Below are 20,707 nucleotides of genomic sequence, written 5' to 3'. Positions count from 1 at the left end.
AAGACAGCCTCGTAACTGTCTGCCAGAAAAGCACCTCCAAGCCGGAGAGTGACCCCAACTGCAGAGCAAGAAAGGAGAGGGGGGAGGCTTACATACCTTCCAGTTTTGGCTGGAGAAGAACTTTGGGTTAGGTAGTTTCCCCGTACAGGCCACCAAAATGGTGCAGTTTAGGGGTTCTGGGGTTCTGGGACCCCAAAACCACAACACGCAAGTCCTGCCCAAAAGAATTTGACCCAAGCCTTCTTTCAGCCAAAGACAAGGTTTATTAGAACATCCATCATATTGGTCAGACTCTTAAGTCTGAACATGAGTAAGCAGTGGCTGAATTTTAAGAATCTAAGCAAAGGCTAGATTATAAGAATACCAGCAGTCGCTTGATTATAAGAATCGGAGCAGTGGCTAGATTTTAAGAGTCTAAGCCCAGGTTTTTCTAAAATCATCCTGCTCACCATTTCTTATGGAACAATAGTATTTCACTACATTCATAAACCACAACTTGTTCAGCCGCTCCCTAATTGATGGGCATCCTCTCAATTTCCAATTCTTTGCCACCACAAAAAGAGCGGCTATAAATATTTTTCTACACATGGGTCTTCTTGCTTTTTCTTTCATCTCTTTGGATATAGACCTAGTAGTAGTATTGCTGAGTCAAAGGGTATGCACAGTTTTATAGTCCTTTGGGCATAGTTTTAAATTGTTTTCCAGAATGGTTGGATCAGTTCCCAACTCCACCAGAAGTGCATCAGTGTACCTATTTTGCCACAGCCCCTCCAACATCTGTCATTTTCCTTATCTGTCATGTTAGCCAATCTAATAGGTGTGAGGTGGTACTCAGAGTTGTTTAATTTGCATTTCTCTAATTTTTACTGATTTAGAGCATTTTGTCTTCATATGTTTATTGATAACTTTGATATCTTCTTCTGAAAACTGCCTATTCATATCCTTTGCCCAACTGCCAATTGGAGAATGATTCATCATATTCTCAATTTAGCTTAGTTCTCTATATATTTGAGAAATGAGATTTTTATCAGCAAAATTTTCTGTAATTTTTCTTCCAGTTTTGTGCTTTCCTTTTAATTTCAGTTTCATTGCTTTTGTTTATGGAAAATTTTTTAATTTAATATAATCCAAATTGTCCTTTTTATGTCCTGTGAGTCTCTCTATCCAATTTGATCAAGAACTCTTTCCCTACCCATGATTGTATGAAAAGAATCTCCTTCTTTGATTCTCTAATTTGTTTGTGGTATGATATGATACCTATAGTGTTGTTACAGGTTGTGTATCAAACAAGTATTTCTACATAGCATTGGTCCCATCAAGTTCCCATCTAGATGAGGCTTGACTGAAGGGTGATTCTTTATTTCAGGTTCCATTGGACCTGAAGGTCTTTCCTTGAATCTCAGGACATCAGTGGTAGACTGGCTCTAAAACCTGGCATAGACTGCACCTCATAGACTCCAGATTCCTGGAGCGTTGGTCTCCTGACCTTTCCATACCCACAAGGTCAGAGCCTCTACATTCATCTCCTTTACCTAAAATAGAATAAATACTGAAGCAAAGCACTGAGGTCCATTTTCATGGGGACAGATGTTGGCCTCAGAGGGAAAGAGCCCAAAGCGTTTCCTCTTACACTTTTGTCTCTCACCAGTCACTGTCTGTGAAGGAGTCACACTAAGAATGGAGAACCACGAGAAAGAAATGGCTGAAGCCACTTCAGGCCTTTTGAAGAACATTTTGATAGCGCTTTAAAATTGGCCAAGTACTTTATCTATATGTTATCTCCTTTGGTCCTTTCAGCAACTCTGTGAGGTATATAATATTATTAATATAATATAATTACAGATGAGGAAACTGATATTCAGAGAATTTAGGTGACAGTCTTAGGATCACACAGCTCCTAAGTGTCTGAGGCAGAAATGCTGCAAAATACCTAACACTATGCCACACGTCATAGAAGGTTAAAACATTTATCCAAGAGATGGAGATAAGCATTCTTCAATGACCTGGAAACTCACCTGATTTAAATCCCCAGTGAAAATCTATGGGTTATCTATCAATAAAGTTAGACTTGGAAGAAAAATGTACTGTCCATCAAAAGTATGCTTACTACGCAATGTGATAAAAGTGTAGTTTCAAGATGAAGAATTAAAGAATGTGTTAACAATCTTGTAAACTCTGTGCTTAATCATGGAAAACAAGGGTTTGCAGCAAAAGAGGGACATAATACATATTGAAAATTTTCAAAGGTGTAAAAAATCTTGAAGTCTATCGTATGTCAACACATTTAATTATTTTTCTTCATCTCAGTTGATTTGCATATCACTATAGGTCCTGTGTCCATTTGTAGGTAACTACAGTATATGGTGTGATATGCTGATCTAAATTGCATTTCTGCCAACCTGCTTTCCAGTTTTCCCTGCAGTTTTGTCAAATAGCCAGTCCTTATTCTAGTCCTTTGGATACTTGGGTTTAACAATTTATCATTACTCTGTTCATCTAAGTTTTATTCATGTAATCTATTCCACTGATCAATTTTCTATTTCTTTCTAGCCAGTACCAATTGCTTTTTTGATTATTGCTTTATAAAACTGTTTGTCATCTGGAAATGCTATTTCTTCCTCATGCCTGCTTTTTTCTAACTTCCTAGATATATGAATGTAATATGATTTTGTTCCTTCAAATGAGTGTTGCTATTATTTTTTATCATTTTATAAATTAATACATTAATTAGGATGGTACTGAATAACTAAATTAAGTTGATAATATTGTCATTTTTTATTATATTGGTAGGCTGATCCACTGTATTTCTGAAAAGAGTGGTTTGTTACTACATTTTTATAATTCTCTTTCTTCCTTGGTAGGTGGACTTCTAAATATTTTAAAAATTCTGTAACCAAATAGAATGGAATCACTCTGTCTCTTTCTGGTGGATTTTGTTGATAACATAGAGAAAATCTGATTATTTATGTGGGTTTATTTTAGGTCCTGCTACTTTTTTGAAGTTATTGTTTCAGGAATTTTCAATCTCTAGGATTTTCTAAATGAAACGTCATATCATCTGCAAAAATCAATAACTTTAGTTCCTCTTTGCCTATGCTTGCTCCTTCAATTTATTTTCATATATCAATTTATAACTAGCATATCTGGAATGATATAAAATATCATGGTAACAATGGACATTTTTGCTTTATTCCTGACTTTACTGGAAAGAATTCTAGTATTTATTACTGACGAGAAGATTAAAATTGATCTGGTCTAATTTATTTAATGACCTTATTTACAGGTAATTGATTTTGTCCTGTAAATGTTTAAATCATGTTTCTTTGTCTCTGAACTTGGTTAAGAATTAAACTGACCTGCAGTAAGTTAAGATGAAAAAATCCAGCTCTCCCACTCAAGGAATTTAACTGGTTTTAGAGGATATGTGTGAACAGAAAAGGATTTTGGGCCTGATATTTTTACTCCACCCAGCTATCCTTCAAGGATGCCTAGTTTGCTGTGCAAGAGTCTGAGCCACTATCTCATACCTGACCTCAGACAATGAGCACTTCTTACTCTCATGAGAGAAGGGGGGCTACTTATTACTAGTTCCCATTACCAAACTTCCAGCCAATCACGTCGTTCCCTGAGCCCCATCTCATAAACCAGTTATGTTGCCTTTAATCCCATGATGTCATCTCCCCTGTTCTGTTCTTTGTTCTATACTCCCCAAAACCTATATAAGGGGAACTGTCTCGGGTTTTTGTCATTAATGGAGACAATCCACTGCACCCACTTAGTGACAGGAGGCATGCCCCTGCTAATAAATGCTATCTTGCTCAGAGACCTGCCTCAGTTTGCCCTTTTGTTAAATTCCAGTCACAACACTGATAATCTTTGCTCTTGGTTTTAGAGAGTTACTGCTTATAAGAAACAGTGCACATCATTTATTCCTAGGCTTTTTAATGATACTATTATTTTGTCCAAAGCCTTTTCTGTATCTTGGTAATCATGTGATTTTAATTTTTTTCTCATTAATATGATCTGTCATGTTTTTAGTTTTCTTAATATCAAACCTGCATAAATGCTTTAAATCCAATAGGACCATGTTATATAATGTTTTAAATATGTTGCTGTAGACTCTTTGTTAGCACCTTATTCAATATTTTGGAATCAGTATCAGTTGGAATTAATTATTCTTTTAATGTTTCATTGAATTAACTTTTAAAACCATCTAGTCCTGGAGATCTTTCCTTTGGAATTTACTTTTTGATTTATTCGATTTCCTTTTTCTAAGATTGAGTTATTTGAATTTTCTCTTTCTTAGTCTGTTAATTTGGGTGCTAGATCTTTTGGTAAATATTCATCCATTTCATTTATCTGTTGACATAAGACTGAGCAAAAGAAGTTCTGATGCTTTTTTTTATTTCTCCTTTTTCATTTTTGATAGCAGCAATTTGACTTTTTTTTTTAGCAATCACTTATCTAGATTTATTAATGTTTTGCTAAACAAATCCCTCACTTTATGTAACAATTCAATGGATTTTTAAAAACAATTTTGCTTCTCTTCAGTTTTCAGAATCTAATTGGGCTTTTCTAGGTTTTTGTTTTTATTGTTGCATGGCCAACTTACTGATGTGTTCTTTCTTTTGTTGATAGAAGTATTTCTAGAGATCCCTCAAATATCTTGTTTGGCTGCAACTCAAAGTTTTATTATGCCTTTTCATTATTGACATTTTGTTTTATGAAATTATCTTTTTTGTTCTGTAGAATTAAATTATTTGGTTTCCATTTGAGTTTGATTTCTTACTTCAAAGGTCCATGACTGATTATACATTTTATTATATTGTAGTCAGCGAGGGCTATATTCAACATTTTCCATTTTATTTTTTCCCCAATTACACACGAAAGCAATTTTTAACATTCCTTTTTTTTTCTTCAAATTTTGAGTTCCACAGCAGCAGCAACATTGTGCAATGATCCACTGTGATAGACGTAGCTCTTCTCAGAAATAAAATGATCCAAAACATGAGTCCACAAAACTCATGACAGAAAATGCGACCCACGTTGAGAGAAACAACTAGGGAGCTGAGTGCAGATCAAAGCGTATGATTTTCACTTCTTTGGCTTGTGTCTCTTCCCTTTTGTTCGGTTTCTTCTTTCACAACATGACTAATGTGGAAATATGCTTACATGATTATACATGCATAACCTATCAGATGGCTTGCTGTCTTGGGGAGGGGGAATGGGAGAGAGGGAGAAAAAATTTGGAACTCAAAAATCTTATAAACACGAATGGAGAAAACTATCTTTACATGTAATTGGAAAAAACAAAATAGTATTCCAAAAAATTTTTGGAGCTCCAAATTGTCTCCTTTCCTTCCTTCCCTCCCCGCTCTGAGACAGCAGGCAATTTGACACAGGTTACACATGTGCAAACATGATCCACTTTTTTAAAGGTGCTGTGAACAGGTGAGAAACATGCCTATTGCTTTCTATTTTGCAGTTAATTATCCAAGAAGTGCATCTAAGAAATTTTGGTGTGCTGTCTCATCGCTACTATTGTCTTCCATAATTACTGTTTCTATGACTTGCTCTTTGAGCCTTTTGTTACTTAGGATTCATTGTTGTCTCAGTTTGGCCTAGTGTTTTTTGGTTGTGTTTCCTGAGTTGATTACTATGTTTATTGCATTATGGTCTGTAAATGATGTTTTCAGTATTCTATCCATTTGAAATTTCTTTCTTTCCTTTCTTGTGAAAAAATGCCATCTAGTGCTCAGAAACTGTGGTTCCATTTAGGAAATGTTATAAATCTTTTAGCCATAATTTATTCAGTTTATACGTTATTTTTTCTTTTATTTATATTTCTTAGATTTGCACAGCTCTGACAAAGGAACATGAAAGTCTCCTACTATTACTGTAATTATTGGTGTCTTTTTAAAAATTCAATGAATTTTTCCTTCATGAATTTAGATGCTATGTGACTTAGTGCACATAAATTTAACATAAATAGTGGTTTGATGTCTATGGTTCCTTTAAACATAATATAATATCCTTATATGACTGTAATGATATTGTGAATATTTACTTTTGCTTTGTCCAATACTGTAATTCCAACATTTGCTTTTTGGCTTCACCTGATGCATACTCTATTTTGTTTCATCTTCTCATTTTGCTCATATGTATATCTTTCGTTTTCAGTTGTTTCTGGTAAATAACAGGGTTTTGGGAGGAAGAGTTTTCTTTTATTGTCCAGTCTGCCACCCTCTTTCTTTTTATTGGAATATTTAGTCCATTCACACTTACAGAGTTATGAGTTAGGTTTATGGTTTCTTCTATTTTTGTCTTTAGAATTGATGGGTTTTTTTTAAAGATGTATGATTCTTTCCTCCTTTAAGTTAGTATTTTGTCCCCAGAATTGGTGGAATGCATATTGCACTCTAAGAATTGCTCATAATGGTGGAATCCCAGTTCTGGACAAAACAACCACAACAATAAATGATACGAGATCTATCGATCCACCAACAAGCATTTATTAAGCCCCTACTATGTACAAGGCTTATGAGAGGTGTTGGAAAAGCACTGGCTCAATAGTAGGAGTATCTGAGTTAAATATCTCACCTCTGTTGTTTATTTGGAATGATTACTTTACATCTCCAGGCCTTGGTTTCCTCATTAGAAAAGTAAGGAGTCTGGACTGGATGCTTCTGAGGTCCCTTCCAGCTGTAAAGATATGATCCTGTCAAACCCCAAAGTGAGACAGTTCCTGCCCTCAAGGAGCTTATGTTCTACCAGAAATGCAAGTTGAGCAAAGCCCTATATGAACATCAGCTGTTATTATGGCCATTTTTCTGCAGCATGTTAAGGGTTATGTGTTATATATAAATTTATATTTATTCATCTAGAGTATCCCCATTCAACAGCTGAGGACACTCAGGGAGCTGAATAATGATTACTAATTTATGAGTACTTTATAGTGTGCCCAGGTGTGCATCTGGGGGAGCCTTGAATAAGGTGTGAAGCTCCCTGAATCAGGTCAATCCCTTGACCAGGTAGGGAAATCCTCATCCCAAGTTCTTAGACACCTTCCCACCAAGGACCCAACCAACCCTAGGCCCCAGAAGAGCCCTGCTCATAATTCACTCCAGGACACTCTCTTGTGCAACAGTTGCTCTTATTCCAACAGGACAGGACTGAGATGATCTTGGCCCTCACCCTTCTCAACAGAAAGAGCAACAGGGCAGGGGGCCAGAGATCTCACCTCCAGGAAGGAGGCTAGAAAACCATGGATTCAGAGAACAGGGACAATTTGAAAGACAGAGCTCAGGCTGAAGCAGGTTAAGGCAAAGGCTGGCTGATGGGGCTGAGAGCATGGGGACAGCCAGCATCAGTGAGGGGGCCTCTCTCCACCACCAGGGCTGGAGCTAGCGGAAGTAGCTCGGACATTCGTGGGCGACGAGGTTCCAGGCATCGTCAAAGGCCTTCACCACCCCAGGCTCCAGAGGGCCCTCCTCTGCTGCTGCCAGATTCTGCTGCAGCTGCTCCAGGCTGGTCATGCCCAGGATAACAGCATCTCCACGGGCCCCCTGTCAGGAGAGGAAGGAGAAAGCAAGCTATGTGTGCAGGTTGCTTATGCTTATGACTGGAAGAGTCATGGAGGCAAGGATGGTCTCACTTCTTGTATCTCCCCCAGATACAAAATTCTATCATCTCATTAGCACCAAAATCCTCCCACTGCTACTCTGGGTTACTAATGGTAGACCACAATCTATGAAGATGCCCCCCTCCAGTGCTGGCCTTTCCCCCCACCCCCAGGGCAATGGTAAGACATAGGTGGGTATGAATAGGCTTCAGCATGTAACCAAGGAGGCTTGTGCTCAGTATGTTCTGGCCTAATTTTCCAGACATACATGTCATTATTCCACACATCCCACCAAACTGGATGGTTTTTTATTTCCCAACATCATTTTCATCTCCCACTCTGGTACCTTTGCTTGGGTCCCACCCCACATCTGAATATTCTCCTTTCTACCTCCTGGCATCCTCAGCTTCCTTCCAGGCTCAGCACCAATACCGCCTCCTCCTGGAAGCCTGCCCTGCTCTTCTTAACTGTTACTGCTTTCTCACACTCACATGATCATGAGGTTACTTATCTGTACCTCCTACCCCTCATTAGAATGCACCTACTGGAAGGCAGGGAATATTGTTCCCTTGTGTGTCTGAATTCTTAGGGCCTCAAGCAGTGCCTGGCACACAGCAGGTGCCCCATCGATGCTTGCTGAATAGAACCCAAAGTACAGACACGCAAGGAGGTGGTAGAGCAACCCATGAGTAGCAACAAGGAGATGATCCAGTGGCCCCTGGGGGCCCACAGACTATTTTGCAAACCCAGAAAGAGGCAGCTTCCAGCCCACAGTGGGTAAGTCTTCTGTGGAGCTTGGACAGCAAGAAATGAACCCAAGGATCATCAGGGGCAAGGAATTCACCAGGGAAGATGGCAGCTCCAAAGCCATCCCCAAACGTCTCCCATGGCACCACACACCTCACCTTGCTCCTACTGCAGTGGGTATTGTCCAAAATCATACACATAAAACTACACTGGACCTCAGCGACCATGAAGCTCATCCTCCTCCCTCCATACCAGTGAACTGAGTTTGAGAGAGGTAAAGTGATTTGCCAAAGGCCATGCATATGGCAGGAGGCGGAGCCAGGGTCCACACCAAGGTTCTCTGCATGGGAACTCTGCATACTTTCCACTCTCATTTAACCTCCAAATGATGCTTGGATTGAATCATCATTTGCTGAGTACCTGCTATGTACAAGACAGTGGGTTCAGTGCTGAGGGCCTGATGGCATGGTGGCACACAGACCTCATAAAAAGTCCTAAGATCATGTCTCTGGAAGGCTCCTATCCTGTGAGAAAATTTTCTCTTGTTGCAGAACACATTCTCTTACCAGAACAGACACAGGGGTGCCAGGCCTAAGGACTTTTGTCCCTGGCTGGCCCATGCCAGATCCCCAAGGTCAATGCCTCTGGCAACTAAACAAAAAAAAAAACCCAAAAACTCTTTTCTCCCTCAATGCCTGATATCAACAAAGTTATCTCTGCAGACTGCCTACATCTTCCCATCCACAGATTATAGGTGCCTACTCCCAAAGACACCTGGACCCCTGATATACCCCTTGAAGTCCCTAGATTACCTAATTAACATCCTTGTCCCTTTCCCTTACAAGCCCCAGCACCATCCTCACTAGCTCATAGGTTCCCTAAGGACTCTTGCACGCTTCTATTCGCATCAATTAACTTTTTGCCCCTTGACTCAGAGAAGGCCCGAGTGTCTGAATTCACTCCAGGAGATGCCTCTGGCATTCTTGGGGTCCCAGCAAACCTCTTCAGGAACACAGATAGCTTCCAGACCCAGTATCTCCCTTTACAGGTTTATAATCTAGCTGGATCAGAATTATAACATTATCTCACATTTATAGAGCACTTTAAGGTCTCCACAGCACTTTACATATGGTGTCTCACTGGATATGGCAACAACCCTAGGAGGTAGGGAATATTATTATCCTCATTTTAGAGAAGAGGAAACTGAGGCAGAGACAGGTGGAGTGACTTTCCCAGGATCACACAGCTAGTAAGTCTGAGGTTGGATTCAAACTCGCGTCTTCCCAACTCCAGTCCAATGCACTCTCCTTTGTACCAACCTTGCTGCCTCTCAGATTGCTCATCAAAGCCTAAGATGGAAGTCTCTAAAGTTTTGGAAAGACAGCAAAGGGGGCCAGAGGAAGAGGGTCATTCCTGTGCTCGGGCCCAGAAACAGGAAAGTTAGGTCAAGGAAGGCTTTCTCTTTGCCTTGTGCCACAGAGGTGACCCTGGGCTCTCCAAGTCAGCACCAGGGGGACGAACAACCTCACCCAACTCCTACCCTGCTAGAAAGACTGGGTCCTAGGTCTGAGGCGGGCCTCGGACCCAAGCCTTCCTGCCTCTGAGGGCAGCTCTCTATCCACTCTGACCAGCCACTGCCATGTCTCATTATGGTTGGAGGAAGGTGTAGACAAACAGAAAAAAAGTCAAAGGCATGTGGGAAGACTCTAAGAAGTGATTTTCAGAAGCAGCCCTGTGGCCCAGGGGATAAAGCACTTGGTCTGGACTCAGGAAGACCTTATACTTAGAAGCTCTGTGACCCTGGACAAATCACTTCACTGCTGCCTGCCTCAGTTTCCCCAAAGGTAAAATGAGGATAATAATAGCACCAACCTCCCAGGGTTATTACAAATGAGAGAATATTTGAACTGCGTTCAGCACAACGCCTGGCACACAGTAGGTGCCATATAAATGTTTAATTCCTTTCCCCTTCAGAATGAAGAAAGCTGAACCAGAAGGTCAAGAGACAGCTTTTGTGTACAAAGTGTAAATTACAAAAGGATCCTTTATCCAACTCAGAGTTTCAGGAAGTATGCTTTGGAGGGTCATTAACCAGTCATTAACCACTATTTATCCAATTTTGCTAAAAAGCCCATTGGATCAAGGGCCAGAAAAAGTCAGCAAAGACATTTCTATGAAGGAAAGGACATGGCCTTGAAATAATGTCAAAGCTGAGAATGGGCCCAACCTCCTAAAGGCTCAAAACCCAGGGGAACTGGGTGGGTTCCTGGGGCCCCCAGGGTATTACCTGGAGCTTGGAGTGATGGTACATCCACCTGAGGGCTGCTGAGGTCATGCTGGGAGGGTCAGTCTCATAACATGCCGCCAGTGCTTTCTTCACAAGATCAATGGCTTTAAAGTGATGTTTCTTCCAGTAGCTGTGTTGAATGGGTAGAGAGGGAAGCTCAGTGGTCAGTGCCCCCAGGCTGGCCTCAGCAGGGCCTCAGCTTGGCAGAAAACCCAAGTACCATCCACTGCAAACCTCCAAGAGGGGCTGCACTTCCCCTGAGAGGATCTCAAAGCACCCAAAGTGACCTTTGGTTATGCTCAGTCTACCACCCAATGAACAATTCATGAGCGCAGGACAGAGGCCTCAGGCAAACGTTATCTAAGTCCTTCATTCCTCTGGGGTTACTTGATCTCATAATCACCCATCTCATCTCATGTGACACCCGAAGAAAGCCCATTTTAGGACTGGCTGCCACATTCTGGGAAGGATACTGAGAGAGTCCAGAGGAAGGTGAGGCCCTTTCAGGACATGGCAGACACTCAAAGAGGGGTTAAGAGAACTGGGGCTGCTTGGTCTAAACTTGGGGGCAGCTGGGAGGGCAGAGGGGCACCTGTCATACATGTGAGGGACAGTCCTGTGGACAGCTCCAAATAGGTCAGTTTTATCTCAGTGTCAGGAAACCCTTCCTCACAATGACAGGGGCCCAAAAAGGGAAGGGTCTGCCTGGGCTTCTGTGAGTATAGGCCGGAGATCCACTTGTCAGGGATGGTTTCAAGGGGGCTGTTGTTCATTTTCGGGTTGGACCAGACACCCTCAAAGGTCCTTCTACCTCTGAGGTGTGAGATGGCTTCCTGAGAGGTGGGCCAAAGGCTCATACCCATTTTACATATGGGGAAAGCAAGACTCAGAGACGATGCCTCATCCAAGGTCCCAGAGCTACTTAATGATGAAAACAGGCCTAGATTTCCAGGCCAACATTTTTTTTCACCATCTGTAAGCAAGTCCTCTCTAAGGCAGGATGTGAAGCTCTGATTGAGCACCAGGGGCTCCTAATTCCAGGCTCAATCCCTGCAATTCTGGCCATGAAGTTGAGCTCAGGGAGGCAAGAAAGAGCTTATGGGGGGATTGATATGGCAAAATGAACAATGCATTCAGAGGGAGAAGACTCAGGCTCAAATGTGAGTGCTAGCTGCCAAGTAGCTCTGTTATAATCAGCCAGTCACTTCATCTCTCTGTGCCTCAGTTTCCCAATCTGTAAAAAGAAGGAGGTGACTTCTAAGTTCTTCTCCCTACAATCCTATAACCCCACAGTAGCCAGGGCCACTCGAATCAGGACAGTTTAAGAGGGTCCCAACCCACAGGAAAGGGGACTCAAAGATCTGAGAGGGATCAGAACACTCTCCCATCTCTGACCCACTCATCTGCAGCTCACCGATTCCGGTAGATCTCAGATAAATTCTTGCCAAAGAATCGGCCCGTTGGCTGATTTTTGTCCTTATCTTCATAGGTGTATTTGCCAGTCAGAAGACCACCTGTGGAAAGGATAGAGAGGGCTAAAGATACCCACATGGACCTAGAGCTCAGTAAAAGGCAAAAGGCTACATGAGGCTGGGGTCTCACTTTTCAACTTGGCAACAATCCAAAAAGAAGCAGAATGAATGAAAAAGCACATACTGAACATTATTAAACTATTCCAAAGCAATCAAAGCTAAGTGCTATAGGTACAGATAAAAAGGCGGGAAAAGCCCAACTGTTTACATCCCTACATGGGAAGACGACACTTGAAACTCTTGAGAACTGTATCTTTATTATGACATTTAGAAGGAGTATATATAGACAGAAGGTACGGGTATAAATTGACTTTGATGGGATGATAAAAAAATCTAATTAAGTGGTAAAAAGGAATTGTACTGGGAGAAGAAAAGAAGACACAGAAAAGGGTAAATTACATCACATTAAGACGTGCAAAGACCTATTAGAGTAGAGGGAAAGAACGAAGGGGATGAGCATTGTTTGGACCTTACTTTCAATCAGATTTGGCTCAAGGAGGGAATAATATACTCAATTAGGTATAGAAATCTAACTTATCCTATATAGGAAGGAGGGGAAAAGGGAAAGAAAAGGGAGGGCAGATTGAGGGAGGTGGTGGTCAAAACCAAAATTCTAATGAGGAAGGAAAGGGAGAAAAGAGAGAGAAAATCATGAATAGGAGGGAAAATAGGATGGAGAGAAAGACACAGATAGTAATCATAACTGTGCATGTGAATGGGATGAACTCTCCCATAAAATGGAACTGGATAGCAGAGTAGCTTAAAAACCATAATCCTACAATATGTTGCTTACAAGAAACACATTTGAAGCAGAGGGATACACATAAAGTAAAGGTAAAAAGCTGGATTAGAATATATTATGCTTCAGCTGAAGAAATAAAAAGCAGGGTTAGCAATCCTGATCTCAGACAAAGCAAAAGCAAAAAGAGATCTAATTAAAGAGATAAGGAAGAAAACTACATCCTGCTAAAAGGTACTATATACAATGAAGTAATATTACTAAACATATATGCACCAAATGGTATAGCAACCAAATTCTTAGAGTAGAAGTTAAGGAAGTTACAGGAAGAAATACACAACAAAATTATACTAGTGGGAGACCTCAACCTTCCCCTCTCAGGACTAGATGAATCTAACCATAAAATAAACAAGAAAGAAGTTAAGGAGGTGAATAGAATTTTAGAAAAGTTAGCTAGGGTAGAGCTCTGGAGAAAACTGAATGGAGATAGAAATGAATATACCTATTTCTCAGCAGTACATGGCACCTACACGAAAACTCACCATGCATTAAGGCATTAAAACCTCATAACCCAAAGCAGAAAGGCAGAAATAGTAAATGCATTCTTTTCAGTTCATGATGCGATTAAAATTACATGTAATAAAGGGCCATAGAAAGACAGACTAAAAATTAATTGGAAACTAAATAATCTAATCCCAAAGAATGAGTGGGTCAAACAACAAATCATGGAAACAATCAGTAACTTCACCCAAGAGAATGGCGATAATGAGACAACATACCAAAACTTATGAGATGCAGCAAAAGCTATTCTTAGGGAAGTTTTATATCTCTAAATGCTTACAGGAATAAAATAGAGAAAGAAGACATCAGTGAATTGGGCATGCAACTAAAAAAGCTAGAAAAAGAACAAATTCAAAATCCCCAATTAAATATGAAATTAGAAATTCTGAAAACCAAAGAAGAGATTAATAAAGTTGAAATTGAGAAAACTATTGAACTAATAAATAGAAGAGGTGGTTTTATGAAAAAAGAAAAAACAATAAAAATGGTTAATTTGATTTAAAAAAAAGAAAGAAGAAAACCAAATTACTAGCATCAAAAATGAAAAGGGTGAATTCATCACCAGAGGAAATCAAAATAATAATTAGGAGCTATTTTGCCCAACGGTATGCCAATAAATTTGACAATCTTAATTAAATGGATGAATATTTACAAAAATATAAATTGCCCAGATTAATAGAAGAGGAAATAAAATACTTAGCCCCATTTCAGAAAAAGAAATTGAACAAGCCATCAATGAAATCCCTAGGAAAAAATCTCCAGGGCCAGATGGATTCACAAGTGAATTCTATCAAAAATTTAAAGAACAACTAATCCCAATACTATACAAATTATTTGGGAAAATAAGTGAAGAAGGAGTCCAACCAAATTCTTTTTATGATACAAATATGGTGCTGATACCTAAACTGGGAAGAGCCAAAACAGAGAATGAAAATTATAGACCAATTTCCCTAATGAATATAGACGCAAAAATTTTAAATAAAATATTAGCAAAGTGATTACAGCAACTTATCTTGAGGAATATACACTATGACCAAATAAGATTTATACCAGGATTTATACCAGGGCTGGTTCAATATTAGGAAAACTATCAGTATAATTGACCATATCAACAACAAAACTAATGGATATCATATAATTATCTCAATAGATGCAGAAAAAGCATTTGGCAAAATACAACACTCACTCCTATTAAACACAATAGAGAAAGTCTGTATCCCAAAGAGATCATAAAAATAGAAAGAAGACTCACATGTACAAAAATATTTATGGCAGCTCTTTCTGTGGTGGCAAAAAATTGGAAATTGAGGGGATGCCCATCAATTGGGGCACGGCTGAACAAGTTGTGGTATATGAATGTAATGGAATACTATTGTGCTATAAGAAATGATGAGCAAGTGGACTTCAGAAAAACCTTGAAAGACTTACATGAACTGATGCAGAGTGAAATGAGCAGAACCAGGGGAACATTGTACACAGTAACAGCTACATTGTGTGATGGCTGACATTGATGGACTTAGCTCTTCTCAGCAATAAAAGGATCTAAGACAACTTTAAAAGTCTCATGATGGAAAATGCTATCCATATCCAGAGAAAGTTCTAAGGAGTCTCAATGCAGATGGAAGCATACTATTTTCTCCTCTTTTCTTTTGTTGTTTTGTTTTATTTCTTCTTTCTGATGGTTCCTCCCATTAGTTCTAATTCTTCTGTACATCATGACTAATGTGAAAATATGCTTAATGTGAATGTATAAGTAGAACCTATATCAGATGGCACACCATTTTGGGGAGGGGGAAGGAGAGGGCGGGGGAGAAAATTTAAAACTCAAAATCATAGGGAAGTGAATGTTGAAAACTGAAAATAAATAAATTAATTAAAATTTTTAACAAAGTCCCTGTTTCTCATAAAGTTTACTTTCTAACCAGGGAAACAACATGAAAGACCAGGCCTGGAAGAAACATTTTGGTGGTGAAAGTGAATAGGAGGGTGAGTAGGGGAACAGGGGAAGTCATTGACAAACGCACCCCAGGATGATGGCCAGGGTTCATTGGTTCATAATTCCAGAACTGGGGGTGAGGTGGGGCTGAACTGGAAGGGCAGCAAGATGAGAAAGATAGTTCTTCTAGGGCAAAGGGGCAAAAACATACTGAATATAATGAGGAAATATTTAACAAAATAAATAAAAATATAATAAAGCTACTATGTGGCCCACAAGGTTACTCATGTATGAATTATTGTCTCCCACTTCCAATTAATCCCACTGAGACCCCTCACCATCCTTGGACACTGTCTCTCTCCTCCCCCACCTTCTTCAAGCTGAACTTAGAATAGAGACTTAGTAGGGGTAAGGGAAGCCACAATAAATTCAGATTTCTGGAGCAATCTTCAGCTTTAAGAAAATGCCTTCCCACAGTAACTCTATGAGGTAGTTAGCATAAATATTATTTCCCCCATTTGGCCAAAGAGGCTGAGAGAGGTTGCAATTTGCCCATGGACACACAGCTAGCAAGTATCAAAGGCCAGATCTGAACCCAGATCTCTTGGCTTCATATCTTCATTATACTATGCCATCCCACAGACTTTGAGGTCCCCTCCCCGCTTTTCCTCATACCAGCCAAAGGGTTGAAGGCATAGAACCGCAATCCAAAGCGATGTAGGCAGGGGAACAGCTCCGTCTCCACTTGCCTGGTGATGGCATTGTACATGCCCTGTGAGGGAGGGAGGACAGCACAGATGAGGAGCTTCAGGGAAGGGACAACCCCCCAAACCAGACCGGGTCAGGAGAGATCACGAGCTTGGCACACTGGCTGGAGGTTCAGTCCCACTCATTCACTTTACAGATGAGGAAACTGAGGACCAGAGATGTCATTAGGCAGGAAGTGGCAGAGTCAGAATTTGAACCCAGGTGTTCTTTCTCCAAAGCCAGAAGCATTCTTTCTGACCCAAAGAACTGGGAGTCTGAGCCCTAGAACCGAGTCCCAGCTGGGCCATTTACTAGCAGTATCACATGGGGCCAGTCCCTCCCTCCTTTAACCTCAAGGGTAGAAGGGTTTCCTGCCCATGGGGCCAGGTGAATCCATGGCCAAGAAGGCCCCCAGGAGACCCAGTAGCATCCTGGGCTCAGACAGGTGCTCACCTGGTACACAGTGGGGAGGACCCAGCCATTTTTCTTGCAGAGGATACAGATTTCAGCTACTTTCCAGGAGTAGTAGTTGGAGAGGCCCAGCTCTACAAACTTACCCTGCAGGGGAGAAAGAGAGAAAGAAGGAGGGGAGGCGGGGGAGAGAGATGAAGGAAGGGAGGGAGAAAGGGAGGAAGGAGGGTGACGGGAGGGGTGAAGGGAGTGAGAGAGATAGAGAGGGGAGAGAGGGGAAAAGAGGGGAAGAGGGAAAAGGTGGGAGAAAGGGAGAGGGAGGGAGACAGAGAGAAAGGAGGGAGGAAAGGTGGGGGAGGGTAAGAGAGAAGGAAGGATGGAGAGATGGAGGGAAAAAATCTGAATGTCTTTGTGAGTAGGTATTGTCTCATTATCTCCAGCTCTAGCACAGTGCCTGGCACATAGCAGATGGTTAGTAATCTTGAATGAATGATTGATTGATTCACTAAGGTCTCTCCAGATCTGACATTCTGGGTTCTAAGGGCTCTGATATTCTGTACCCTAAAGGCCCCTCTCTACCATCCTCTGCTCTCACCTCCTTGTGCAGCTCATTGCAGGCCTGCAGCGTCTCCTCCACTGGGGTGTTATGGTCTGGCATATGCAGATAGAAGAGATCTACTCGGTTGCACTGCAGCCTCTTCAGGGAGGTCTCCAACTGGAACCGGACACTGCTAGCACTGAGGGTCTTCCCATCCATGGGATTGGCCTTGGTGGCAATTTTTACTTGGGGAGAAAGAAGGTGGTAGGAGTGTCTGAGATTCAATTCAATTCAAGCAACACACAGAAAATTCTACAATATAATATTTGCAAGTGCTTAACAGTGCCTGGCTAATAGTAGGCACTTAATAAATTCTTGTTTCCTTCTTTCCTTCCTTCATGGACCCCTACGTCAATCTGGGAAAGCCCATGGACCCATTCTCAGAATAATGTTTTCAAATAATTGAAAGAAATTAATATTACATTTCTATTAGAAGCCTGAGAAAAGAAAGATGAGGTTTTTTTTGGGATTTTTTTGCTCAATGTCACAGATCCCATGAAAGTTATCCCAGGACCCCAGGGTTAAGAATCTCTGATCCAGTCCACATGTCTTATTTTACCTTGGAGAATATCAAAATCTAGAAAGGAAAAATGACTTATCCAGATCACCTGAACATGGGCTTTCATGAAAGGAAGAGTGTGTGTGTGTGTGTGTGTGTGTGTGTGTGTGTGTGTGTGTGTGCACCTGGCATAGAGGAAAGAATTCTGGATTTGGAGTCAAGAGACAGCTCAGCTGCAAATCCTGGCTGAGCCACTGGAAACCTGTGCAGCCTCTGGCAAGTCACTTAATCACTGTAGGCCTCAGTTTCCTCATCTGTCAAATAAGGGATTTGATTTCTCACTAGCTCTGTGACCTTGGACAAGTCACTTCATTGGATCTTTTTCCTTGCCCCTAGAGGGAGGAGGCTGGCTGGGCCAAATGATCTCTAATCTCAAATTCTAGATCTGGTGTTCCTATGAAGCAGGAGGAGGGGATCTGGAGACAGGGGACCCAGGAGAAGGGGACAAAAGTCAAGTTTATGTCCAGATGGGTCTGAATCAATCAATAAGGTGTCATTTTAATTTACTTGTCACACCTGTTACTGAGCTCCCAGACTTGAGTCATCTGCCTAGTATGACACAAAGCACTATTAAATTCCTACTGTGTGTCAGATACTTTACAGATTTTGCCTGATTTGATCCTCAAAACCACCCTGGAAGGTAGGTGCTATTATTATCTCCATTTAACAGTTGAGGTAACTGAGGCAAAAATGCTGAGCCTGATTCCTAGCTGCCCATGGGAGGCAGTCCAGTCACCTGGGTGGTTTCCTCTATTCAGTTTCATACTTTATCCTTCCTCTCTTAGCTGCCAGGAAAAAGATTAGGTCCTGATAGGAAGTCTGTTTTCAGCCACAACTACAATTTGGGGGATAGGACCCAGTCCAAGTGGGGGGAGGGGGGGAGAAAAGAGGTGGTGGAGAGGAATGGTGGTTAAAGGGCCCCAATTAGCAGGAAGCTGGAAAGATAATTCAGGGATCATGGGAATACAAGTGTAGAGCTGGAAGGCCTCTAGAGAACATTTAGTCCAAACCTGTCCATTTGCAGGTAAGGGAAAAAAACCTTCTTGGGTGTCAGTTTCCTCATCTGCAAAATGAGAGAGTTGGGATGTGATGACCTCTAAGGTCCCTTGCTTCTCTCAACTGATGATTCTATACCCAGAGAGTTCACATACTTTCTCAAGGTCACAATGAAAGTTCAGAGCTGGGAACCCAGCTAGAGAGTGTACAGAATTATAATGTGGGTCTGTGTCATCATTTCAGTCCTGCCTGAGCCTTCATGACCATTTAGGTTTTCTTGGTAAAGATACTGGAGTGATTTGGCATCTCCAGCTCATTTGACAGATGGGGAAACTGAGACAAACAGGGTGAAGTGACTTGCCCAGGGGTCACACAGCTAATAAGTGTCTGAGGCCAGATCTAACTCAGGTCTTCCTGACTCCAGGCCTGGTGCTCTATCCACTGCACCACCTGGCTGCCCTGAATTGTAATACTGAATCCCAAAACCCTCCTTCCCTCTAGGACACCAAGATGAAATGGGACAATGTGGAAGAAAGAAGCCCTGGGCTGCCATTCCTGTCCCATCTCTGCAGTTCATTCACTGTGTGTGACCTTAGAGAAATTATTTCCATTTCTGGGCCTCAGTTTCCCTTTCTGTAATATAGGGAGTTGAGACTAAAGTGATCTCTAAGTTCTCTGGGTCCTGACATTCTACTTTCTAAGGTTCATTTCAGTTCTAACAGTCTGGGTTTTAAGGTTTCTTCCAGCTCTCAGATTCTATAAATTTGAGAAGGTAGCAGATTACAGAACTACTCAGGGAGGAAGTTGGGGTGAGATCAGGCACTGAAGGACTGAGGCCTTAAATGGGGCTCATTCACCCCCCAAACTCCTTGGTCTCTGAGCAGTTCCCGATAAAATTGAAAAAACCCTCTCCCTGACTTTCAGGAAACCGCATGAAGAGCTTGAACTTTAACTCAGCCTGGCAGGCTTTGAAAGAAGCATGCTTGGGGGCAGGGAGCCCATAGGAAGGCTACTAACCAAAGAGTAACTAACAACGATGAGAATCCAGTTACTGCTCGGGGCCGACCGTCATGGCGCTGGGGAAACCTTGGGAACAGGGGTCCTTTAAAAGACGCCAGGTAGGCGCCAGGGGAAGTCACAGTGTTTGCGGACCAGCAGATTGAGGGAAGCAAAGGTTACTCAGGAGAGGCGGAGCGGCCAGAGATCAATTACACTGTTCAGGAGAGGAGGAAGTACGTTTCAGAGATTAGGATGCAAGGCCTTTGGACCCAGTGGCCAGGTGAAAGCTAGGGGTGCAAAGATGTCAGGGGACTCAAAACACAATGTTTTGGCGGGGTAGGAGCTGCAGGGGCGGACATAGAGAACCCAGATCAAGGGGATTGAGGATGCAAGGCCTAGATGAGGAGTTCTGGGCTGTACCGGCCTCGGAGCCCAGTGTCAGGGTCAAGCGCACAGGGGTGCTCTCCTCAGACTGCGACATCAGCGAGAGTCGAGCCTGCACGGACTCAGGAGCCATCTGCCATGTGTGGGGTGGGTGGGATTTAAGTAGCAAGACGCTGAGTGGCACGGACCCCGGGTGTGGGCAGGGGCCGCTGCACGGGGTCGGGCAGGCAGGGCACTGGCCGGTTTACCTCCTTTGCTGCCGTCTTTTAGCCCCAGGTCCATGCTGCCCAAGAAGCTTTCGGACTGGCCGTCGCCATATACGAAGGCCGTGTCCACCTCACGGTGGCCTCGGTCCAGGAAGGCCTGCATGGAGGCTTCGCTGGATGCCTGGTCCATGCGCCAGCCCATCTCCATCGCGCCCAGCACGGTGGCCGGCAGAGTCCGAGCTGCAGAGGACATCGCGGCGGCTGCGCTAAGAGAGCGGAGCAGACACTCGCTCCGGGAGAGCTGAGCAGACACTTGTGCACTCGAGGCTCTGGGCAGGAGGATCTTTATGCGCGCTGCCAGAACACTGGAGGCCCCAACCCCAC

General features: G+C 42.2%; 1 protein-coding gene across 1 annotated transcript; it reads right to left on the bottom strand.

Annotated features, from left to right (window-relative positions):
- Window positions 1–6,490: 6,490 nt before the first annotated feature.
- LOC110198713 (aflatoxin B1 aldehyde reductase member 2-like) lies at window positions 6,491–20,676 on the bottom strand. Its single transcript, XM_020973135.2, has 7 exons — window positions 20,366–20,676; window positions 17,177–17,364; window positions 16,624–16,728; window positions 16,099–16,195; window positions 12,070–12,169; window positions 10,656–10,785; window positions 6,491–7,565 (listed from the first exon to the last, which is right to left on the bottom strand). The coding sequence occupies exons 1-7, from the start codon at window positions 20,574–20,576 to the stop codon at window positions 7,404–7,406; spliced, it is 993 nt and encodes a 330-aa protein (XP_020828794.1). The 5' UTR covers window positions 20,577–20,676; the 3' UTR covers window positions 6,491–7,403.
- Window positions 20,677–20,707: the final 31 nt, after the last annotated feature.

Source organism: Phascolarctos cinereus, unplaced genomic scaffold, assembly GCF_003287225.1.
Source record: "Phascolarctos cinereus isolate Bilbo 61053 unplaced genomic scaffold, phaCin_HiC Scaffold_726;HRSCAF=1367, whole genome shotgun sequence".
NCBI classification, from domain to species: Eukaryota; Metazoa; Chordata; class Mammalia; order Diprotodontia; family Phascolarctidae; genus Phascolarctos; species Phascolarctos cinereus.
The sequence above is the reverse complement of the archived record's forward strand: the minus strand, read 5'-3'. Positions and strand labels throughout refer to the sequence as shown.